At 37.0% G+C, this 20,639-nt stretch overlaps 1 protein-coding gene and 1 long non-coding RNA gene across 12 annotated transcripts in view; one reads left to right on the top strand and one right to left on the bottom strand.

Moving 5' to 3' along the window:
• LOC125059551 overlaps window positions 1–19,831 on the top strand; it is an 80,981-nt gene extending 61,150 nt beyond the window's left edge. For 4 of the 11 annotated variants that reach the window (XM_047664008.1, XM_047664016.1, XM_047664017.1 and 1 more), the window contains 23 exons: window positions 353–478; window positions 1,289–1,451; window positions 2,041–2,272; window positions 2,856–3,190; window positions 3,557–3,706; window positions 4,323–4,466; window positions 4,538–4,727; window positions 7,965–8,077; window positions 8,444–8,543; window positions 8,668–8,755; window positions 9,907–9,971; window positions 10,041–10,120; window positions 12,433–12,555; window positions 12,869–12,905; window positions 13,554–13,687; window positions 14,772–14,939; window positions 15,161–15,166; window positions 15,410–15,664; window positions 15,751–15,918; window positions 16,106–16,259; window positions 16,328–16,521; window positions 16,896–17,036; window positions 18,076–19,831. In XM_047664008.1, coding sequence (XP_047519964.1) covers window positions 353–478; window positions 1,289–1,451; window positions 2,041–2,272; window positions 2,856–3,190; window positions 3,557–3,706; window positions 4,323–4,466; window positions 4,538–4,727; window positions 7,965–8,077; window positions 8,444–8,543; window positions 8,668–8,755; window positions 9,907–9,971; window positions 10,041–10,120; window positions 12,433–12,555; window positions 12,869–12,905; window positions 13,554–13,687; window positions 14,772–14,939; window positions 15,161–15,166; window positions 15,410–15,664; window positions 15,751–15,918; window positions 16,106–16,259; window positions 16,328–16,521; window positions 16,896–17,036; window positions 18,076–18,147 — 3,238 coding nt within the window. In that variant the 3' untranslated portion in view covers window positions 18,148–19,831. The remainder of the gene's footprint in view (window positions 1–352; window positions 479–1,288; window positions 1,452–2,040; window positions 2,273–2,855; window positions 3,191–3,556; window positions 3,707–4,322; window positions 4,467–4,537; window positions 4,728–7,964; window positions 8,078–8,443; window positions 8,544–8,667; window positions 8,756–9,906; window positions 9,972–10,040; window positions 10,121–12,432; window positions 12,556–12,868; window positions 12,906–13,553; window positions 13,688–14,771; window positions 14,940–15,160; window positions 15,167–15,409; window positions 15,665–15,750; window positions 15,919–16,105; window positions 16,260–16,327; window positions 16,522–16,895; window positions 17,037–18,075) is intronic. The other 7 variants (XM_047664013.1, XM_047664012.1, XM_047664015.1 and 4 more) reach the window with 7 other exon arrangements.
• On the bottom strand, window positions 5,994–6,947 carry LOC125059576. The gene is made up of 3 exons (XR_007118692.1): window positions 6,837–6,947; window positions 6,331–6,505; window positions 5,994–6,068 (listed from the first exon to the last, which is right to left on the bottom strand). It is a non-coding gene; the product is annotated as an uncharacterized LOC125059576 (long non-coding RNA).
• Window positions 19,832–20,639: the final 808 nt, after the last annotated feature.

Here is a 20,639-nt window from a genome sequence, read left to right as displayed (position 1 = left end):
AGCATAGCTGATGGAAGGCTTGCGGTGAGGTAAGGAGACGCAACTAGGTCATTACGTGGCAGAAGCCGGCCTGACACGCGAAACGGCGATTAAACTGATTACAGAAACAGTTATAAGGAACCTATTGGGTGCAATGTACTCTTGTTAACTTATGGGCCCTTTGTATTTGCTTTTGATAAGAATTTTACTAGAACCAGTGGGTATCTGATGTTGGCAAATTAAATTTATTTTATTTCAAATGTACAAATACATAGGTGCTAAATAGTTCAGAATAAATTCGCTTTAGGATTTCCCATAAAACACGAATTAATTGTATGTCTTAGTTAATAATGAAATCCCAAAATTCTTACAGATTGAATACTGCCATTGAGGGCAGGGAAATGAACAATATGAACAACATGTCCTCGGACGAGGAGCGGGAGAATGACGCTCAAGTTATACTCAATTCTAAAGGACCCTATAAGCTAAGAGATTCTAGGTAAATATATAAATTCAATATTTTTTTTTATAAGCAAGTACACGGTGTTTTGTGATCTATTCGATTTTTATAATAGTGAATAGAAACAAACAAAAATATTTTGTAGTGAAACTTCTTTAGGCGCATGAGGGTAAAAATTTTACGGATGATACGTAATAATAATAATATTAGCGTCACGAAGATGTGCAGCGTTTTTGTCGAAGAAAAGGGAGAGAGCGATTGAGACCGATTGAGAAAGAGTGAGAAGGACGAATTACCTTATAGAAATTATATTTTTAAAATTTCGTAAAGAGAATTTATGAAATATTAGTATTTTATATTTTACGCAATATAGTTTATTGAAATCTGAATAAAAAAATGCCACGTGTTTTTATCATCGAAGAAATAAATCTAAAAAAATTAAATGTATAATTTGTATTAATTTTCGACATTTAATATTTTAATGACAATTAAATTAATTAAATTCCTAACTTATCTTCCCTCTCAGTGTCGGAAATCTAAAGGTTTAGATTTATATAAATATGAACAAGACTTAAAAATTCGTTTGCCAAAGAAGTTTCACTTCTGACATGTGTACTTTGTACGCACGTACTTTTTAAAAAGTCATATACTCCCGTTATTAAATTCAATAAATATTGATTGGCATGGCATTTTACAAAACTAGTGAAAAACTGCTTAAGTTTTATTCAGTATTAATAAATCCCCCTTTAAGCAAACAAAGAACATCTATGTCCTTAGATACAATTTAAAATATGTTACGGAGCTGACTGAACAAACATATCATTAATTAGCCTAACATTTAAATTGCAGGATAATAGAAATCGCCGGAGGAAGGGAGCTGTACTCGCAAAGTAGAACAAAAGCTGTGCGGAAGTTACGTCACAACAACACGCACAAGCACAACCTGCGGAACAAAATACGATCAATTAGCAAAGATGGGGTAGACTATGGTGCGGATAATATCACTAACGAGGTATTTATACTCATTAATCGAGATTTATAATAAGCATGTTAAAAATCACCCTAAAGTATTCTATGACCTTGTACTTCAAGGTCGTTATTTGTTTCATTTATAAGCTTTTGTTTGTATCAAACGCCTACATGTTTTTCTATTGAAGTTATACTTCTTTAGGCGCGTTATGCAGAATTGATGAGAGTGAAATTTTACGATGCGCGCGCACCGTGACACAAAATTAACAGAATGAAGTTGCCCACGGAAGATGCTACGGCATTGGACATAATTTAAAAACAACAGTCGAAAAATAATAGAATTTAGGTTACACTTAATGTAAGAGAATAATAATAAATATTTGTTTTATTAAATTTTTCAAATGTAAACTGAACTTTATTGACTATAATGACTCGTTTTCCAGTCTTTGATTATTTTATTGTAATTAATTATTTGCATGCAATCAAAAACTATTTTTAATAATGCCAAAGAAGTATAACTTCTTACGCGCGTACATAAGTACACGCACCCTTTTTCTAAAATATCAATTTGTTGAATAAATGAAATAAATATGAAAAACCAGATTCTAATATATAGTTATTGTGATTTTCAGATATCTTTGCATAGGATAAACAGTGAGCCGAAAAAGATGATTTCGAGGCATACGTCGCCGACGTACACAAATGGCGATAGGGATATTCTCGAACAAACTATGGGTATACCCAAGAACAGCTCCCCAATCCTGGATCCCCACAAGATTGCTGATGTCAGCGCTAAGAGCAGCCCCATCGCGGTGGTGGCGGATGGACAGGTTGTGGTTTTCGACGACAATGACGATTGGAAAGGTATAGCAAAAACGTTTTAACATTACATTTTTTACACGCTTTATATTAGCTTCACCTGTATGTATGTATGTAACCAACTCCTTCGGACTCGATTTTGACCCACTTTAAACGCACAGATTTAATTCAAACTTTGTACACTTATAAAGAATCAGCGACAATATAATAATTTCATAGGTTTATCTCGAAAAAACAATGAAATTTTTTTTAAGTCCACAAAGCAATACGATTAAATTGAGACAACACGTATTGCTGCTAGGACTAAAAAGTGGAAAATAAATCTCTCTCTGTACCATATTTTTAGTCTATCGAGCAACCCACGCTTTTACAATAATACCAGTATTTTTTGTTCATTACCATTTTCAGCCTAAATTAGGAATTATTTTTCACTTTTTAGTTTGATGTGCTTTAATAGCGTGTTTTATAGTTTTTTTTTAACTATAAAACGTATTAGTATTTGTAAACAGGTTATTTTGTTTGATCCTTTTGTACGAAGCTTTCATAGCCCTTTTTTTAACGATATTTATTTGAATGAATCATTATTACTTTTTTAACTATATTACAAAGTGAACTCTTTTATTTTCAGTTATATTGAATTCTGTGTCTCTAGGTTTGAGGATGGACCCGGACGTAAGTGATGACGAAATCGATGTGAGTGTTAAGAGGACTTTAGACAATTTGAAAAATGGTGATAGTGAGGTGAATAAGAGTGACAGTGAAAGTGAGTCGAGCTCACGGGGCGTGAGACTGAGCGAGGGGAGTCCCACGGGGGTCTGGCTGTCCGACGACGACAAGACCAGGGTCACCAGGGTCATCGGGGAGCTGCCCATAGCCGAGTACGAGGGCTCGCCGCGCAGATACGGCATAGGGCAGTCGACGCAGAAGACTCAACTTAGATCGCCCAGACCAGGATTTCCTCAGGTATTAAGACCTTTGATTTCCATAAGAGAGCGTGCAAGTATTACGTCACGCAATTTATGGAGATTATTAACTTTCCCCCCCCCCATCCCCCCTCCCCCACATGTAACGCGCCGTAACGTTTTTCTGTACCCAAGTATAGTCAAAAGTTTCGTGACCACCCAGTGACTCTTTATACCTAAAAGTTACCATTATGTGGTGTAAAGTACTGGAAAGTCGAAAATAATATTAACATTAACGCGTAATTCAATCTCCAACCCCCCCCAAATTCGTTACGTTAGATTTGAACGCTCCCTAATCCGCAGGAATAGAAGTCGCTTTTAGAAGCAATACCAAATTGGTAACGATACTTTAAATGTTTAATTTCAGCGAATAATAACCGAGAGCCGAGACGAGACTCCGCCGCCGTCGTCGGCCTTCGACTACTTGTACGAGTTTTCGGAGACGAGGAAAGTTCTCGAAGAGTTCTTCAAGTGTCCGCAACAACAGAACTCCAACGATGAAATCGTCAACTTTCAAGTGAGCCTCGTCCTTTGGTGTCTTATTAAACTAACACAAAGAGTGTGGGGCAATTCTTCGCAGAGCTGTTATTTTTACTTTACGATTAAAATACTTTCCAGAATTTGATATTTTCGTTAGTTCAACATACCTGTTCGGTTTCTGGGTCATCAGGTGTTTTAAATAATAGAAGATTTTTGTCTCACTCTGTATTAACCACTCGCGTATAATAATAGAATATGAGCGAAATAATGGAATGTTAATTGCTATATAACAAATGAGTGCAATTTAAGTCAAAGAGAGTGCCGACGTCTGACTATGCTCTCGGGGTGTAACTCCCATGATTTAGAAAATCGTCATACTTATAAATGATCAAACTGTACGAGCCTTGGCACGTACATAGGGAATCATCACGCTTATAAAACTAAGGAAGCCTGAGCGAGCAAAATGTACAGCCTCGGCTCGTACAGTACCAAATTTGATTATAATTTAATGTCATAATTGATATATTGTATCGTATCTGACTTATAAGATCGGTATAATCGGTACCAAAGCTGTCGTGTCGTTATGGCGTTGTTAAACTATGTGAGAAAGTATGTTGTGAATGAACAAAAAACGTATATTGTCGATATTCCAGGACTTGGACTACGAGCTCCGACGCCAGACGCACGAATGTCCCTCGGAGAACGGGATAGAGGAGAGCGAGGGGGACTGGGGGCTGGCCGACACGCTCCATTCGCCCCACGCGGCGCACAACCACACCAACTTCCTCGGCCTGCAGGTGCACGTTCGTTCATTTATTTCATTATCATTAGTAAAGTACACGTCCAACGTAGTCCATTCGTTTTCCAGCAACAGCACGGTCGCTACGGCGCCCCGGACGTGTCCGCGCTAAGGGCGGGTCAGGGCGAGACGGACACGGCCGACAGCGTGTGCGCTTCCCCTGCGTTGCCCGCGCACGCTCTGGCTCTTTCGTCCGCGAGTGACACGCCTAGTGACCTCTCGCTCGCACTTATGGAGAACGAGCTCTCTGAGATGAAAGGTGAGACGTTTCCTCTATTTGAGAGTATTAAATCCCTTACTAAATGTCTTAACTTATTTATTTCAAACTTTAGTCTCATTCGTTCTATTATACAAAAAAATTTCCACAAATAAATAAATAATCAATTTCATTTGCCTCTTCACAATATTCCACTTTACTGGTGAATAAGATATATAATATGTTATATATATCTATAACAAAAATGCTGTGGTAACAGCATTGATATACAAAAAACCCAAGATGCACAGTCTCGAATAAAAGTAACGCTCGAAAGTGTCCCGAAACCATAGACTTAGTATATACTGGCGTATAGACGAACTGGCAGTTCGATAAAGCGTGACCAATTTTGATTTGTCAGTGTGTGCATTAGCTAGTGATGTACCTTTTACTTTGGAGGACTATCGATAACTTATTGAAGTTAGATGTTCGACCCTTGGAGAAAGTTGTTCCATAGACTGTTTTTGTCCAGATTATAATTATGACATTATGTAAAAAAAAATGCATTAATAAAAAAAACTACTTTTTTCATTGCTTCTTAATTTATTGACCTTTAAACAGAACAATCTTATTAAACTGGTTCCTTTCCTAAATTATTAAGTTTATATTCATACTTAAGTCGAATGTCAAAGTAAATATCTATAACGTATTTCATTATTAAATACCTATGACCACTTAAAATATCTTGGTCCAAATTGTGGTTTTCCAAACTCGAAAATAAGCCGGAATTATCTTCTAATATAAGAAGTACCGCTTTGCAAATTGTAGATTTCCCAATAGCTTGAGTGATTTTTTTATTTTCACGAATAATTTTTTCTATTTTTAGACAAAGTTGTATCACATCTTTTGAAGGGTATGTTAATAAGCCTTGATCAGCCTTAGATGAAAAGTCTCTTTTGTTTATGAAGGATTCTTGGCTACTACATTGACGGGAGGTCTGTAACGCATTGCAAACTTTCGTAATTCTTCGCTGTATTTACACGAAGACTGCACTTTACCACATTTTTTGTCATTAACCCGGTTAATTAAATTCTGTATTAATTCATTACTGCATGCCATAGTAACATCACTGTAGTTCTATCTTTCAATCCCGGTCTTGAATGAATTTCATGTAGAACGTCTTTCAGGGTGACTATTTTTAGAGCCTGTCTTTTATTTTTTGCTGCTAATCTACGTATTTTTTTTTTGTTTTTCTTGTAGCTTTTGTTTCAGTTTGTCGTTTTTGCTAATAAGCTTTTTTGTTCTTGGTGTGAGCTGAACACTTTTTTCTGGAGCTTGTGATATCGAAGGTAGAGCTATGTCCCGATTGATATACGATGACGGGATTCTCTCTTTTATATGTCCCTGAAAATGTGAAGAAAAAAATACATCATTATTTAATAAAAAAATAAACTTCATAAAATTAGAATAAAAAGGATGCTAGATAGATAGGATGGAGGATGAAAATCTGGCATTTTTTACAATAATTTTAAAATGAACCAGGCGATCAACGCCAACAAACCGGCAACGCGTTTGGCGCAATAGGCCCTAAAATTTCACCAATTCTAAGCGTATATCAATGTTTTTATAGGTGTTATTGATATTCGTAAAATAGCAATATGCTTACTGGTACAAATAAAGTTGGAATGGCTCCTTTAACTAAAACTGTATTTATTCGTCTTTTTCTTTTATATTCGTCCGGGAAATGTTTGCTGCAAATGGTAGAGTTCTTCTTTGGATTCCAACCAACGCGCCCAATTAATCTCAACCATTTTCCTCTTAGTATAGTATCTAGAGGGAATCTGTTGGACAAATAATACAAAATTGGGCAAAATGGGTCAGATACGAGACGGTAAACGTAAGCAAGCATTTATTTTCATAAGTAACATTCAAGATAAAATATCGATAATTCTATCGATTAATTTGAGTCAATCCCTAGCGTACATGTAAAATTAATTGATGAAATATTTATCCACTAAAATCATGTAAATTATCAACAAATGGACTTCCACATATACAAAATATGAAAGTAAACAAAAGCATTGGCATTATTTTATATTTTATATAGGATAAAAGACAAATTTTAACCAAAAATAAACGCGTCATGCCAGTGATGACGATTTGGGTATTTACCTGTGAAATGTGCAATTTTCAGGATTATTTCTATTATTAACACCACAATCACTCACAGAACATGTAACCATTGTTGAATACAATTAGATTTACTGAAAATAAACCACGATGAACGCAAAAAATCCAAAATACTAAGGGGTTGTTTCTCCGCGTGCCGACTTCTGATGACCTGTCATTCAAAACCAGTCACAGTTTCATTGGATTCGCTATCCTTTTCTATCTTGCCAAATTTCCGTAAGGGATTTTCTTCTCCCTCGCTCGCTTTGTTGGTCTATACGCCAGTATATACTAAGTCTATGCCCGAAACACTATTTCTGTCCCTTTCTATAACAGTATGTCTATAACAGTATATGTTAGAAGCATATATTATTGCAAAATCAACCTTACGCGAATTGCTTAAAGTTGTTATTACAACGCAGTGTATACGTACTTAAAGCAATAAAATTTTACGACCGACCGTGGTCGGTAGGACAAGGTATTGAGTGGAGTCGAACATGACTTTTATTTACAACTATTTAACATAATTTTAAATTTATCCGACTTTTCGGGTGCTTTACAGCGTGCGTGGACACGGTGACTGAAGACAAAAGGTGTTGGATGTTAAATAGTTGTAAATTTATAATAATACATAACTTTAATTCGGTTAAAAAGTTTTTTCTTTAAATTAAAAAAATGTTAAATTGGCTACCTCCTGACCTACACTTTATATAGCGTAAATATATTTGTCAAAAACTACACACAAAAAAGTTCAAAAGTACATAAATTTATTTATAAAAAAAACACAAATAAATAACACCGACTCCACTTATTAGACGCGAGACTATTTGAAATGAGCGCACAATTTAGAATGTTGCGCTCATTTTTTGAGGACGTTTTTTAGACGTTGAGTGTTCATCTTGGGTTTTTTGTATATCAATGGGTAACAACCATAAATACTATTAAACTGCTGCTAAAGTATAAAATAATGTTTTTCTTATATATATTTCTGATCTGTCTCAAGAAGTTTATGATCAATTATATGAGAACAATATACAATTATTTATCAATCGTGAGAAAGACATGAAAGAAATATATATTATATCAAGTGGGACTAAAGAGCGAATTGAACAGTAACGTGTTTGTTTCCAGTACAAATGGAGCTGAACCGAGTGGTGGGAGCCCACATGCCCGTGGTGGAGGACGGTCTCTCCTCCGGACACGTCTCCGACACTGACAATAATAATCAGATTATTTCGTTGCCGGTATTTAAGACATCTTGATTCATTCTACTTTTAAAGCGATCTCATCGGATATGAGAAGATATATATCGAAATTCAGTTCAAATTCGAAATCATATAATTCACTTAAAATAACGTAAAAAAAGAATTCTTTAATTACTTCAATGCAAACAGTTTAAAACAAAATTTAGATCGTTATTTTAAAGATATAACTCCTAATCTATCGCTTACAATTTCGCTGTTTGAAGTATAAAGATTTAGAAGTAAGGAAATCTGTCTCTTTTCGTCTCAGTGTAAACACAGTTTAACAGAAAGAGAGAAACGATGACTCTAATGTTTAAAGTATGTATTTCGTAAGGACTTATTAATTAGGTGTTTACGATTTCGTAGACTCATTCGCCCATGAAAATAGAAGAAATAGTCGATAGTGGAACTAATACGGATCCTCATCTCCTCTCCGACGCGGATCTTCACTCTCTCGACCCGTTAGGTAAGACTTCTATACTGGAGGTTATGAGAGTTATGAAACTCTAAATTAAAATAAAATTAAATAAATAAATAAATAAAAGTTAATAAAGTCAGAGTAGCGAATAAAAAAGTCGTCTCTTGCGCAGCCGTGCCTCCCCCCGCGCCGGCCCCTCACCGGCCTCTGGACCATTCGCCGCATCACCACCACGGACACCACGACGACGTCTATCCCAGGTCTATATTTATCTTGTTTCATAGAACTTCTTCATCATTTGATGGCAGGTGAAAGAACCTGTAACAGAGGTTCTTTCACCAGCACGATCAGTCAACCTCCTTCCTAGTGGGAGTGCCACGCTGTTGCTTTCGGGCTTCAGCTAAATGGGCAGGCACGATCGGGGCAGTACCACTGTCTCTCACACCTGAAGGAGATTAGCCCATCCCCCTTTAAAAAGCCGGCAACGTTCTTGCTAGTCCTCTGGAAATGTGAATGTCTATGGGCGGCGTCATCACTGAACATCAGTTGAGCTTCATGCACGTTTGCCCCGTTATATGAAAATAAGTGTGTGCGTACAAAGTACATATGTCAGAAGTCAAACTTCTTTGGCAAACTAATATTTAACTCTGATATATTTATACAAATCTAATTTATACAATCTAAAACTAACGTCTCAATCGCTCTCTTCCTTTTCTTCGACAAAAATGCTGCACATTTTCGTGACGCTAATTTTATTATTGTTGCGTTTCACCCGTAAAATTTTACCCTCATGCGACTAAAAAAGTTTCACTTTAAAAAGTATTACAATACTATTTAGTATGTCATTAGTGTGGACACCACTAGTGATTGTCTATGATTGTTATTACCGCCCGGCACTGTTATGTCGGGACTCGCCTGAGGCCCAACCTGCAGTCTGATGTATTACTATAATATAACTATAATATATGTTTAGTGTACAATAAATTATATATTTAGTTACTCCAACAAACAACATGATGAAGGAAGCGTTCAAGTATTACGTCACGCAAATTTTTGGAGATTATTGAAATGTAACGCGTCGTAACGTTTTTCTGTACCCAAGTATAGTAAAACGTTTCGTGACCACCTAGTCATTCTTTATACCTAAAAGTTACCATTATGTGGTGTAAAGTACTGGAAAGACAAAAATAATATTAATATTCCTCGCATTGTATCGTTAACGTTTTACAAAAGGACCCTCGCCCCCAAATTCGTTACGTAATACTTGAACGCTCTCAAAGTGGAATTCGAACCAACGCCCTCAGAGGTGTAAGAGTCATGTTACAACAACTAAATCAACAGATGTAGTCGATCGAATAAGTATCTGAATTCTAAATTATTTTGTGAATTGTTTCCATGACTACGCTTTCAGAAAGCGACCGACGTCGGCGCAGAGCAATGATTCGGTGGAGATTAAGGCTGTCAGTGGAGACGAAGGTTCGTTGGTTCCAAATGAAATACGGCTTCTTATTATTTTTATTTAGTTAAAAATATGAATGTTAATAGATGAAGCGGACACGGACCTCGAAACGGACAGGCTGCTGGGTCAGCAGAGGACGGATGACCAGGGATTTTTTGACGACAAAGTGAGTGCTAATTTATAGTAAGAGATTTTTTTCCTATTTTTTGTCTTCGTAGATAGAAAACAGCTCACATTTACTAGACAGTGTTTTAAAGAATGCGTATAAAACAGTTGATAGGTATACTCAGGGTATTAATAAAAAAAGATGTTCAACTTATTTAAAAGGACCAAAAAGATTCGAACTTTCTCACAATCTTTATAAAAAAAAAAATCTTTTTTTTTTTTCATAAAATGTCGGAAGAAAATTAAAAATAAAGAAGCTTGCTGAACTGCGTCAACTGATTTCATATGTTTTCAAACTGTAATTGCAAGAGTACAGTATGGTTATAAATTTAACATAAACACAATATCACTTGCGACTACGTGATGAGCGTCTACCTAATATTACCAATAGCGATTTCGATCCAAATAATACATTTTTGGGCTCTGATCTTTCAAAACTATGTACAAATAAAATGTATGATGTATAAATTAAACATTTAAAGTTGAAGGTCATTTTGATTAAGCACGCTCAGTGCACGTACAGATAAAACAAATAATTTTTAAACAATTTTTAACAAACAATATTTTTTATATTGAATCGTAGACCCATACCCCGTTGGGGGTAAGGGAATATACACCAGTGCATCAGGCAGTTTGATAATTTAAATTTAGTACCGTGATTCATGATGAAGTAATATTCACATACGTCCTACTCCAATAAACGCTCTGACTCGGTCTGACCTTGCCCTCTTATTGTGCCGGCCAAAGACTATTAATATTATGGCATTTTATTTTATGCCTCACAGTTTGGTGACTCTAAGAGTTATGTTATTTATCATTACAGAGCGCATTATGTTACTTATAAAATTAAAAACAAAGTTTATTTAGTAAAATATGACATATTATAGGAACGACAAACTAATTGATAAACTAAAATTGGAATGCTTTGACACTAATCTATGTTTAAATTTTGTTCAATGCGTTTAATATTATTATATATAAATAAACTAAAAATAAAATAAACCATTAAAAAATTGAATTATGTATTATCGAGTAGAATCTGTGGCAATTGGCATGACTACGAGTAATTAGTATTTACTCAGATATAACACGTTAACTGTAGCGCATATATATTTGAATTATTAAAGACGTCAATGAACATTAGTGCTATATGTATCAAATTATTCTTCAAACAATATCGTATATATGTATTATCTTTGTGTAAACACTAATGACTAAACATCTGTATGGCAGTCAGTGCCGACCGCTCGTATTATCATAACGTGTTCATATACGTTTACGAATAGTTATCGCGCGAGAAAATACCATATGTCGCGATCCTTATTTAAATATGATTGAAAGTGACAACTAAATTTTGATTGAAGTTCAAAAACAAAAATTTTCTGATAAAATATGTCTCTTTAGTATATTTTACTATTCAAAACGATCTATTGGCATTATTCTAATGTATTTGATGAGCCAAAGTGTACCTGCGTAGTTAAAATGAGCGATTTCGTTCCTGAATGTGATTTTAATATTGGCAGCGAAAAGTCGCCAATTTCCGATTATGAAACGAAAATAAGTGATAGCGATAATGCGGATTTTGGTATTAAAAACGTTGATAACAATTCTAATATGAGTTTAACTCTTGATAAAAATACAGATATAAATATAACTAAAGAAATAAACAGTGTTGACGAAATTAGTATTAGTGTGGAAGAACTAAGTTTGAATAAAGACAGTGATGTTTATAGTGATTCTAGTTTGAAAAGTGATAATTCGGATAGAAAGAAAAAGGTACCTGATTGAATTGATAAATCTATTTGGCATTCACTATAGTAATTAAGATAATTAAGTAATTAAAAATGAATAAGCAGTATGATTTGTTTTACGGGTACAATGGTGGGGTACAAGTTTAAACATTGCGTTAAAGAAAATGGTTGCCTATACTTATGGAATTGTCGTAATAAATAAAATTTGTGAATTAAACCATTAGAACATTTCTAAGTTGTGAGTGATCGCACTATTCCGAGGTACAATAAATAAATAAAAATTTATTTGGACTAGGTCCCCGTAGACTGTTTCACCATAAACCACCACAAGCAATAATTTTCCTGTAGCTCTATAATCGAGTTCCAATAGATGAATATATTTTCTTATTATAAGATATGTTTAAGTCATAAACAGTGTACGAACTACTAAGGAATAATAACTACTTTTTTTAAAGCCATAATATTGTTACCACCAGTTAACAATTATCTAAAAGTATCTTACATTATTTAACTCCCAACATTAGGGACATTAAGTTTTGTAATGGAATATGAAATTTTTCAGGGTTGGCGCAAACCCAAGTCTAGAACGGTGATGCCCGTCGTCGGCTCCGCGGCGACGAACAGAGAAACTCATGCGCACGACACCACTGATCACAGGGACGATGAGGCACTTCATAATGGAAAGGTAAATCAAGTTTTGGGTTATTAAACAGACATTTCTGCAAGTTTTTCTACTAAGTTTAATATCAGTGTTTAGGTTTTCCTCAAAACATGACGCAACTTATTGGAATTTTAGACATAATCGTCGAGACTCACATATTAATGAAGTAATTTCAAAATGTTCTTTTGAAAGTCCTTTTATTGTCTGCTATTTTCTTAACATTAATTGTTGCGCGTTCTACAAAACGAACGAAACGTCACATTTATTCATTGGTTATGAATAAAAACAAAACGAAATTTGGTATTGTACGATTGTAAGTACATAATTTTTTTTTCAGGATAAAGACGCGAAGAAGAAGAGCAAAAACAAAGAAGGTAATTTTTTTGATTTATATTTTCACAATTATGAAACAATAACTTGTATTAATTCGTACTTTCTTTCACGCGTCCCTGGTTTGTTATGGTGAGTTTTATTTTTATCACTTAACATTAACCAGGTTTAGTAATTTTTGAAGTGGAACTTCTTTAGGCGCATGAGGGTAAATTTTTACGAAAACGTCGCGAAGATGTGCAGCGTTTTTGTCGAAGAAAAGAGAGAGAGCGATTGAGACCGATTGTAAATTAAGATGCCACGTGTTTTTATTATCCAAGAAATAAATTTAAAAAAGATATATAATTTGTATTAATTTTCGACACTTAATATTTTAATGACAATTAAATTCATTAAATTCCTAACATATCTTCCATTTTCCCTCCCTCTAAATCTCGGAAATTTTAGATTTGTATAAATATGAACAAGAGTTAAAAATTAGTTTGCCAAAGAAGTTTCACTTCTGATATGTGTACTTTGTACGCACGCACTTTTATTTTATTTAATATTGATTTCAATATAAATGAATCATAATGTTATTACAGTTTATATCTCAAGATGTAATAAATTAACAAGCATAATATTAATTGAGATCGATCTTAAAAAGACAAATTCCCTTTCTGCATTCGATCTGAGTAAATGTTGAATTTCAGATATCGCTTCAGTGCTGATAGAAGGCGTGCTGTTCCGAGCGAGGTACCTTGGCTCCACCCAATTGGCCTGCGAAGGTCAACCCACCAAAGCCACCAGGATGCTGCAGGCCGAGGAAGCCGTCTCGAGGATAAAGGTGAAAAATCGCAATCGATTAACTGCATTATCAGCTCAGTATTGCCCATTTTTTAATCATAAGGGAATCTATATAGTCTGTCGATTTTAGGTAAAACCCCTTGTTATACGGTTACTATAAATACATTCGATTTGTGATCATCTTATGTCCTTATATGCCCCGTTTAATTTTGAATGGATCACGAAGAAGCAAATCTTCTACACAACACTAACGAACAGAAAAACTCTCAATTCACTGTATGAAAGGATAAATTGATGATTTCGTTCGAGTCTACGCCCCTTAAGAGATCGGAATTCTCATAATTCACGTTCACTCAAAGCCCGTGTGAATCGGTTTTACATTATTCTTTATACCTTGTAGTTAAATAGGCATTTGAGAGCATGAAATTAATCTACAAATGTGTATCTTAAAATGTTTTAAGTTTCCTTTGTATGAAATGTTTATCCTTTATTAGCTATGAATAAAGTAATACTTTTGTATCGGAGAGTAGAAGTATCGTTTTGAATTCTGAATTTTAGTTACAAAACACGATAAACCGGTTTTTGTTAGAAATTGTTCCGCGTCCTGATTTCGTGCTCGTCGGCCTCAGCGTCGAGAACGGACTATTTCCGCTCCCGTTGACTCGGCCCTAGAGTATTTTTTCAGCCTTCCTCACCCTCGACCCGACCCGAGAAGACGTCGGACGGCCGGCTAGCCTCCTCCGGATCACTTTCTATCGCTTCTCATTGCTCGCTTTTGGCTTTTGCATCCCCGAGCGCGTCCGGCTTCACCCGTAGCCCTCGCCTCGCCTAGTTGCATGGAATGTTATCACTAGAGTCGTCCCTCACCTCACCGCACGTAGCTCGACGTGCTCCGATTCACACCGGCTTAGGGGCGGACTCCCCGAACACTGTTCACTTTCGACTCCGCTTTCGTCCGACGACGGCTTCTCACGTGTCATCCTCGATGTGTGTCGCGTTGTTTTGCTTGCTTTTGCGCAAAAACCGATCGGCTATCGTCACTCGTTCGGCGGGAGAAATTGGGGCGGCGGGGACAAGCAAAACGACGGGTCGCGGGAAGCGGTCGGGATGAGTGAGGAGGTTAGCCGGTTTTGCAGTGGGGGTGCGAGGGGCCCTACGGCGGGGTGTACGCGGCCCCCGCGGCCGTCTTCAGGCTCGCCTTCCTCGGGTCGGTCGAGGTGGACGAGGACTCGCGCCGCAGGAAGAGGCGCCCCAAGAAGCACATGGTCGAGGAGGCAGTCACCAAGATCAAGGTGGTTTGGTCCGATTCATTACACGTTTGTTACGTTCAATATTTAAAAAATACCAAAAATCGAAGTAAAGTTCAACCGGAGTGGCTTAGCTTGTATCGTTTGCAATGTTCGCGACCGCGCCTCATCCGTAGACTTGACTCGTCGGAGCCCCCATTCGCTATTAAATAAAATGTTTTAATTTGACCGTTTCATTTCTTCATGCTTTCCTTGGATCGCTACAGGCTTTGGTAAGTCGCGATATTTTATTATACGTACATGATACACGACACGCTTGAATCGCTACAATGTCATTTATATTCACACAATTATACAAAACGGGAGAGTTTTTAGAGATCATTTTTATGAAAAGATTTTCTAAATATTACTCAGTCGCTTCTTCAAAACGAAAGAGAAAGCATAGTTTGAATGACGTAGTTTCGATCGGAAACCACTTTGCAGAGATACCGAACGAAGTATATTTTTGTCTTCAGGCACCGGAGGGTGAAAACCAACCCAGCACGGAAGTCGACCTGTTCATATCGACGGAAAAAATAATGGTCCTGAACACGGAACTGAAGGAAATCATGATGGACCACGCGTTGAGGACCATCTCGTACATTGCCGATATCGGAGACCTCGTGGTGCTGATGGCGAGGAGACGGTTCGTGCCTCACGAGAGCGACTCGGATCAACCGAAGTTGAACCGCACGCCCAAGATGATATGCCACGTCTTCGAAAGTGAAGAGGTAAGAGAGTCATATCGAGGCACAGAAATTCTAACGGTTCCACGATTCCTGTCGTCACTCCGGGTCATCGGTTTGATTAATTCCAGGCTCAATTCATCGCTCAATCGATCGGCCAGGCGTTCCAAGTGGCCTACATGGAGTTCCTGAAGGCGAACGGCATCGAAGATCATAGTTTCGTCAAAGAAATGGATTATCAAGAGGTGTTAAACAGTCAAGAGATTTTTGGTGATGAGTTGCAAATGTTCGCCAAAAAGGTATGTACATTTGCTGTCTTCACTTTCCGATGTTTCTGTTACGGTTAGTGGCATTTTATTTTTACAAAAAATGTTGTATAAAATCATATCTATCGACCTATACGAGTATAGTTCGTCCGCAAAGACAGGTGAAGAGAGCTGGCAGTGGGAGTGGCGAATGTGAATCAACATGAATGTTTATGATCAGGAGTTACAGAAGGAAGTGGTGGTGCCGAAGAGCAAGGGCGAGATCCTGGGCGTGGTGGTGGTGGAGTCGGGCTGGGGCTCCATGCTGCCCACCGTCGTCATCGCCAACCTGGCGCCGGCCGGGGCGGCCGCCCGCTGCTCGCAGCTCAACATCGGTACGCCGCTACGTCACTTAAACCGATCGTGGAACGTTCCAATGTCACAGCTGGAAATCCAATTTCAGGCGATCAAATAATCGCGATCAACGGCGTGAGCCTCGTCGGCCTGCCTCTGTCGACGTGTCAGACGTACATAAAGAACTCGAAAAACCAGACCGTGGTGAAATTGACCGTGGTCCCGTGTGCGCCCGTCGTCGAAGTCAAGATTAAGAGACCCGACACCAAATACCAGTTAGGATTCAGCGTGCAAAACGGTGTGGTGAGTGATCGGCCTTAAGATAAGCCTCGGCACCGGCGACATCTCCAGATTTAACAAAATTATAAACATATATTTTTTTGATGAGTATATATAGATCCATTTTCATCCACTTTATGTATCAAATGATTGTATAATTATTACTACATATTAGTAACAATATTTTTTTAAACGTAAATCACACATTTGGAATAACGCTCCCTGCGTTCAAGTATTACGTCACGCAATTTTTGGAGATTATTGAATCCCCGCTCCCCATCGTAACGTTTTATAAAAAGACCCCCACCCAAAATTCGTTGCGTAATACTTGAACGCTCCCTAATACATTATCGTTTCTAAATTTATTCCTGGCATTAACCTGATCTCTCTATCAACAGATCTGCAGCCTCCTCCGAGGCGGAATCGCCGAACGAGGCGGGGTGAGGGTGGGGCACCGCATCATCGAGATCAACTCGCAGAGCGTGGTGGCCGTGCCCCACGAACGGATCGTCAATCTGCTGGCGACGTCCGTCGGCGAGGTAAAGTTCCACTATCGTGTCTACGATGACTCGTTTATTAAACGTAATTTCAAATTTGAACTTTTAAAAGTTATGTAACATTCAACTACGCATTAGACCATAATTTAAAACATATACCCTACACATAACATAAAGAAGTCCAATTTCGCAGTCATCTGGAAGAAAAAGCCAAACTGGCTTCCAAAAAGCTGGGTGTTTTGGGTAGGGCTAAGCAGTATTTCACTGAGGTGCAACGTATGCAGCTCTACAAAGCTCAAGTACGACCTCATATGGAATACTGCTCGCATCTCTGGGCCGGTGCTCCCAAATACCAGCTTCTTCCTTTTGACCAAATTCAGCGAAGGGCATGTCGAATTGTCAATCTCCAATGTCTTACTGATCGGCTTGATTCTCTATCGCTACGCAGAGACATTGCGTCTCTTTGCGTTTTTTACAAAATTTATTACGGAGAGTGTTCGGAAGAATTGTTTGGGTTGATCCCTCCTGCCTCTTTTCAACACCGTACGAGCCGAACGACCTCTAAATTTCACCAGCATCATCTTGATGGTTGGAGGTCTTCCACGGTCCGCTTCACAAGGCATTTTCTTTTGCGAACTAGCGAACTGTGGAATCGGCTCCCGGGGGGGGGTCTTCCCTCAGAGATACGACCTCCAAACTTTTAAAAAACGAGCCTACTCCTCCCTCAAAGGCCGGCAACGCACCCACTAAAATGGGTGTCTATGGGCTGCGTGGACTACCCTTTTTGGTCGTCCCGCAAGCTCGTTTGCCCCCCTATTATATATTTAAAAAAAAAAAAAAAAAAACATATTTATTTATTAGGATGATATATGATGATGATCTTTTCCTTGTCACGATCTGTTACTTAACTCCGGGTGTTAAATGCGCACATTGATAGAGAGACCATTGGTATCGAGCCGGGATCGAACCTACGACGTCGGCGATGAGAATCGCACGCTGAAGCCGCACGTCCAACACTACCCCATTGTTCTACCGGCTGACTGATATTCATATAGTATATGTTAAATACCGAACTTTGCAGATTTTAATGAAAACGATGCCGACGTCAATGTTCCGTCTGCTGACGGGACAAGAGAATCCTGTGTTCATCTGAGCTCGCCTCGACACTCGTGCCTCACTGCCGCTTGCCCACACTCGCTATTCCCACCTCGTAAGGTTCAATTTACTCTGTACTCGCCGCGTGTCACCTTCATCGCTAACTTAATTAATAACCTCTAAATATTTGACAGTCGCCAAGAATAATAAAGTCGTCGTCAAAATAGTGGTGGAGCAATAGCGTCGATGAAGGCGTGTCTCGAATAAAAGCTAAACACCGGAGAGGTGTAAGACTCGAGTCCTACATTTAGCTTTATATAATACTCAAAACCCACAAAAGCTACACAATGTGATGTCTATCTTCGGAATCGCTTAAATGCTTAGGTGATAAAATAAGTATATAGCATAGGATGTACATTTAATTGCATGGTGGTAATTGTCGCCATTTTATCAAAATAAAATTTAAATTTTGTTAAACTATTTTCTATTAAATTTGTCATTGCTCATATATCAGTTATGTGACAAAATGTTTTTTTTTTGTTTTCGTTGTAAAGTATGGACTTTTGTATTTTGGCAGCAATTACTACTGTTTTCGCCTATCATAACAAATTGTATACATAAATTATTATTACATATTCCATTTTCTTATTTATTACAAGTACATTTATATTAAATTGTGAAGAACTCATATCTGCTTAGATGTTATCGATATAATAAGTGTCATGGTTTTATTAGGTATTTATTAATTTTATGAGGTCCAGGAGTTTGCGTAATGTACTATCTTACTCAGTACTATTTACATTTTAAGTTTCATATGAACAAAGAGGTTTTACATTCCGAAAATTTAAAAAAATGGTGTCTCAAGGCCAACATTTTCTTATAAGTCTAATTGCCATAAAAAGATTTATTTGTTGTTTGATATATGTATATTAACATTCCATTTTAATATTATAAATCCCTTCATCACTGCACCGTAGTCCAAACAAGTTTTTTTTTTTTATATATAGCTACTGTAGAAGTGTAACAGTGTATTTTGATACTTGTAGCTCCAAAGTTAAGTATCGGATCATCTGTCTGTGGCTAAGTATATCGAGACAGTGAATCTCAAGTGATCATTGATAAATAAAGAATTGATTAGCGGATAATATTATAATAAAACTTATTTCGTGTAGTGTTTCAAAAGATATGTCATATTTTGTAAATTTTATAGTGTGGCTATAGCGGTACTATTATAATCTATGTGTCTCATAGTCATAGCTTAGCGCCAATGTTTATTTATATAAAGTATAAAAATGATATTTTAAAACATGTATGGTGTAATTGAAGTAATCCTTGCTTTAGTAAGTAATCCACTTGTTCAAGAGCTGACAAATTCTTAGATTTTGTATTTCATAATAATATTACATGTTACGTAATTTATTATTTAGTTCATCCTATTTTCTAACAAGTTAATATCTATAATGATTTTGATATCTAGCTGCCCTTGTTTATTGTAGTGGTTTGGAAGAAGGTATGGTTTGAAAATGTCTTTAGTCAACATTTAACAAGAAAATTAAATCCCTGCTAAGTATAAAATTATAGATTTAATACAGTCTGATGTACTTTTGTATTGCTAGCTGTGAATAAGATTTATTTACATTGAAATAACAGATGATAAAGCGTTTTATTGTAAAAGCTGGTATATTATAGGATATACCAGCTTTATATATATATAGCCAGATACACTGTAACATGTGAAAAACTATTGTTGTTCTCATTTCTAAGAGTATTATTCTAGTCTGCATTAAAGTTAAGAAATTGAACAAATGTTGTCTTTTATTTTGTTGAGTTCCCATGATTGTTGTTTAATGGATATGATTTACATATTACACTATAATTTCTAGCACCTCATGTGAGTTAGTCATTGCTTGCTGCCGAGTTCTATATGCATCAACTTTTCCCCCCATGCCAAAATGTAGGCAAATTGAATATTTATTAAACAAAATATCAAACGTTTGTAGTGGTAAACGTGGATAATGTGGATATTTGAATTCCACGAATTATAAATAACTTCAGTTTTAGTTTGACTTCCTTCCTTCCTTTGATTCACGGCGAAACAACCTTAGGCCTTATGGACATGGTAAGACTCAGAAAAGAGACATACATGGGTATTAAGCGGGCCATAGACGGACCGCATGTTGCAGCCGATACCGACTGCTCTAAGCGGTCGCACGGCGATCTGCAGTTTCCATACTAAATTCATATTCGCAATACACGGACCGCTCCAGCAGTTCCTGAGCAAACCGTCAAGACCGACTGCAACATGCGGTCCGTCTATGGCCTGCTTTAGTCCGACTCCTGTACGTCAGTAATGAATTGGATTGTGACATACGAAATTCATGTTTGCGCCAAGTCTCGTTTCTGAAACTCACCTTATGGTTAAGTTAGAGTTGGAAGTGTTCAGTGAACAAACTATAAAAGACTAACTTTACATATATTCCGAATTATTACAACCTCACTATTTAAAAAAATAACTTTCAGTTCACAAGTATACTTAATAGACCTCTTCAA

This window comes from Pieris napi, chromosome 20, assembly GCF_905475465.1.
Source record: "Pieris napi chromosome 20, ilPieNapi1.2, whole genome shotgun sequence".
Lineage (NCBI taxonomy): Eukaryota > Metazoa > Arthropoda > Insecta > Lepidoptera > Pieridae > Pieris > Pieris napi.
This window is presented reverse-complemented; position numbering and strand designations above follow the sequence as displayed.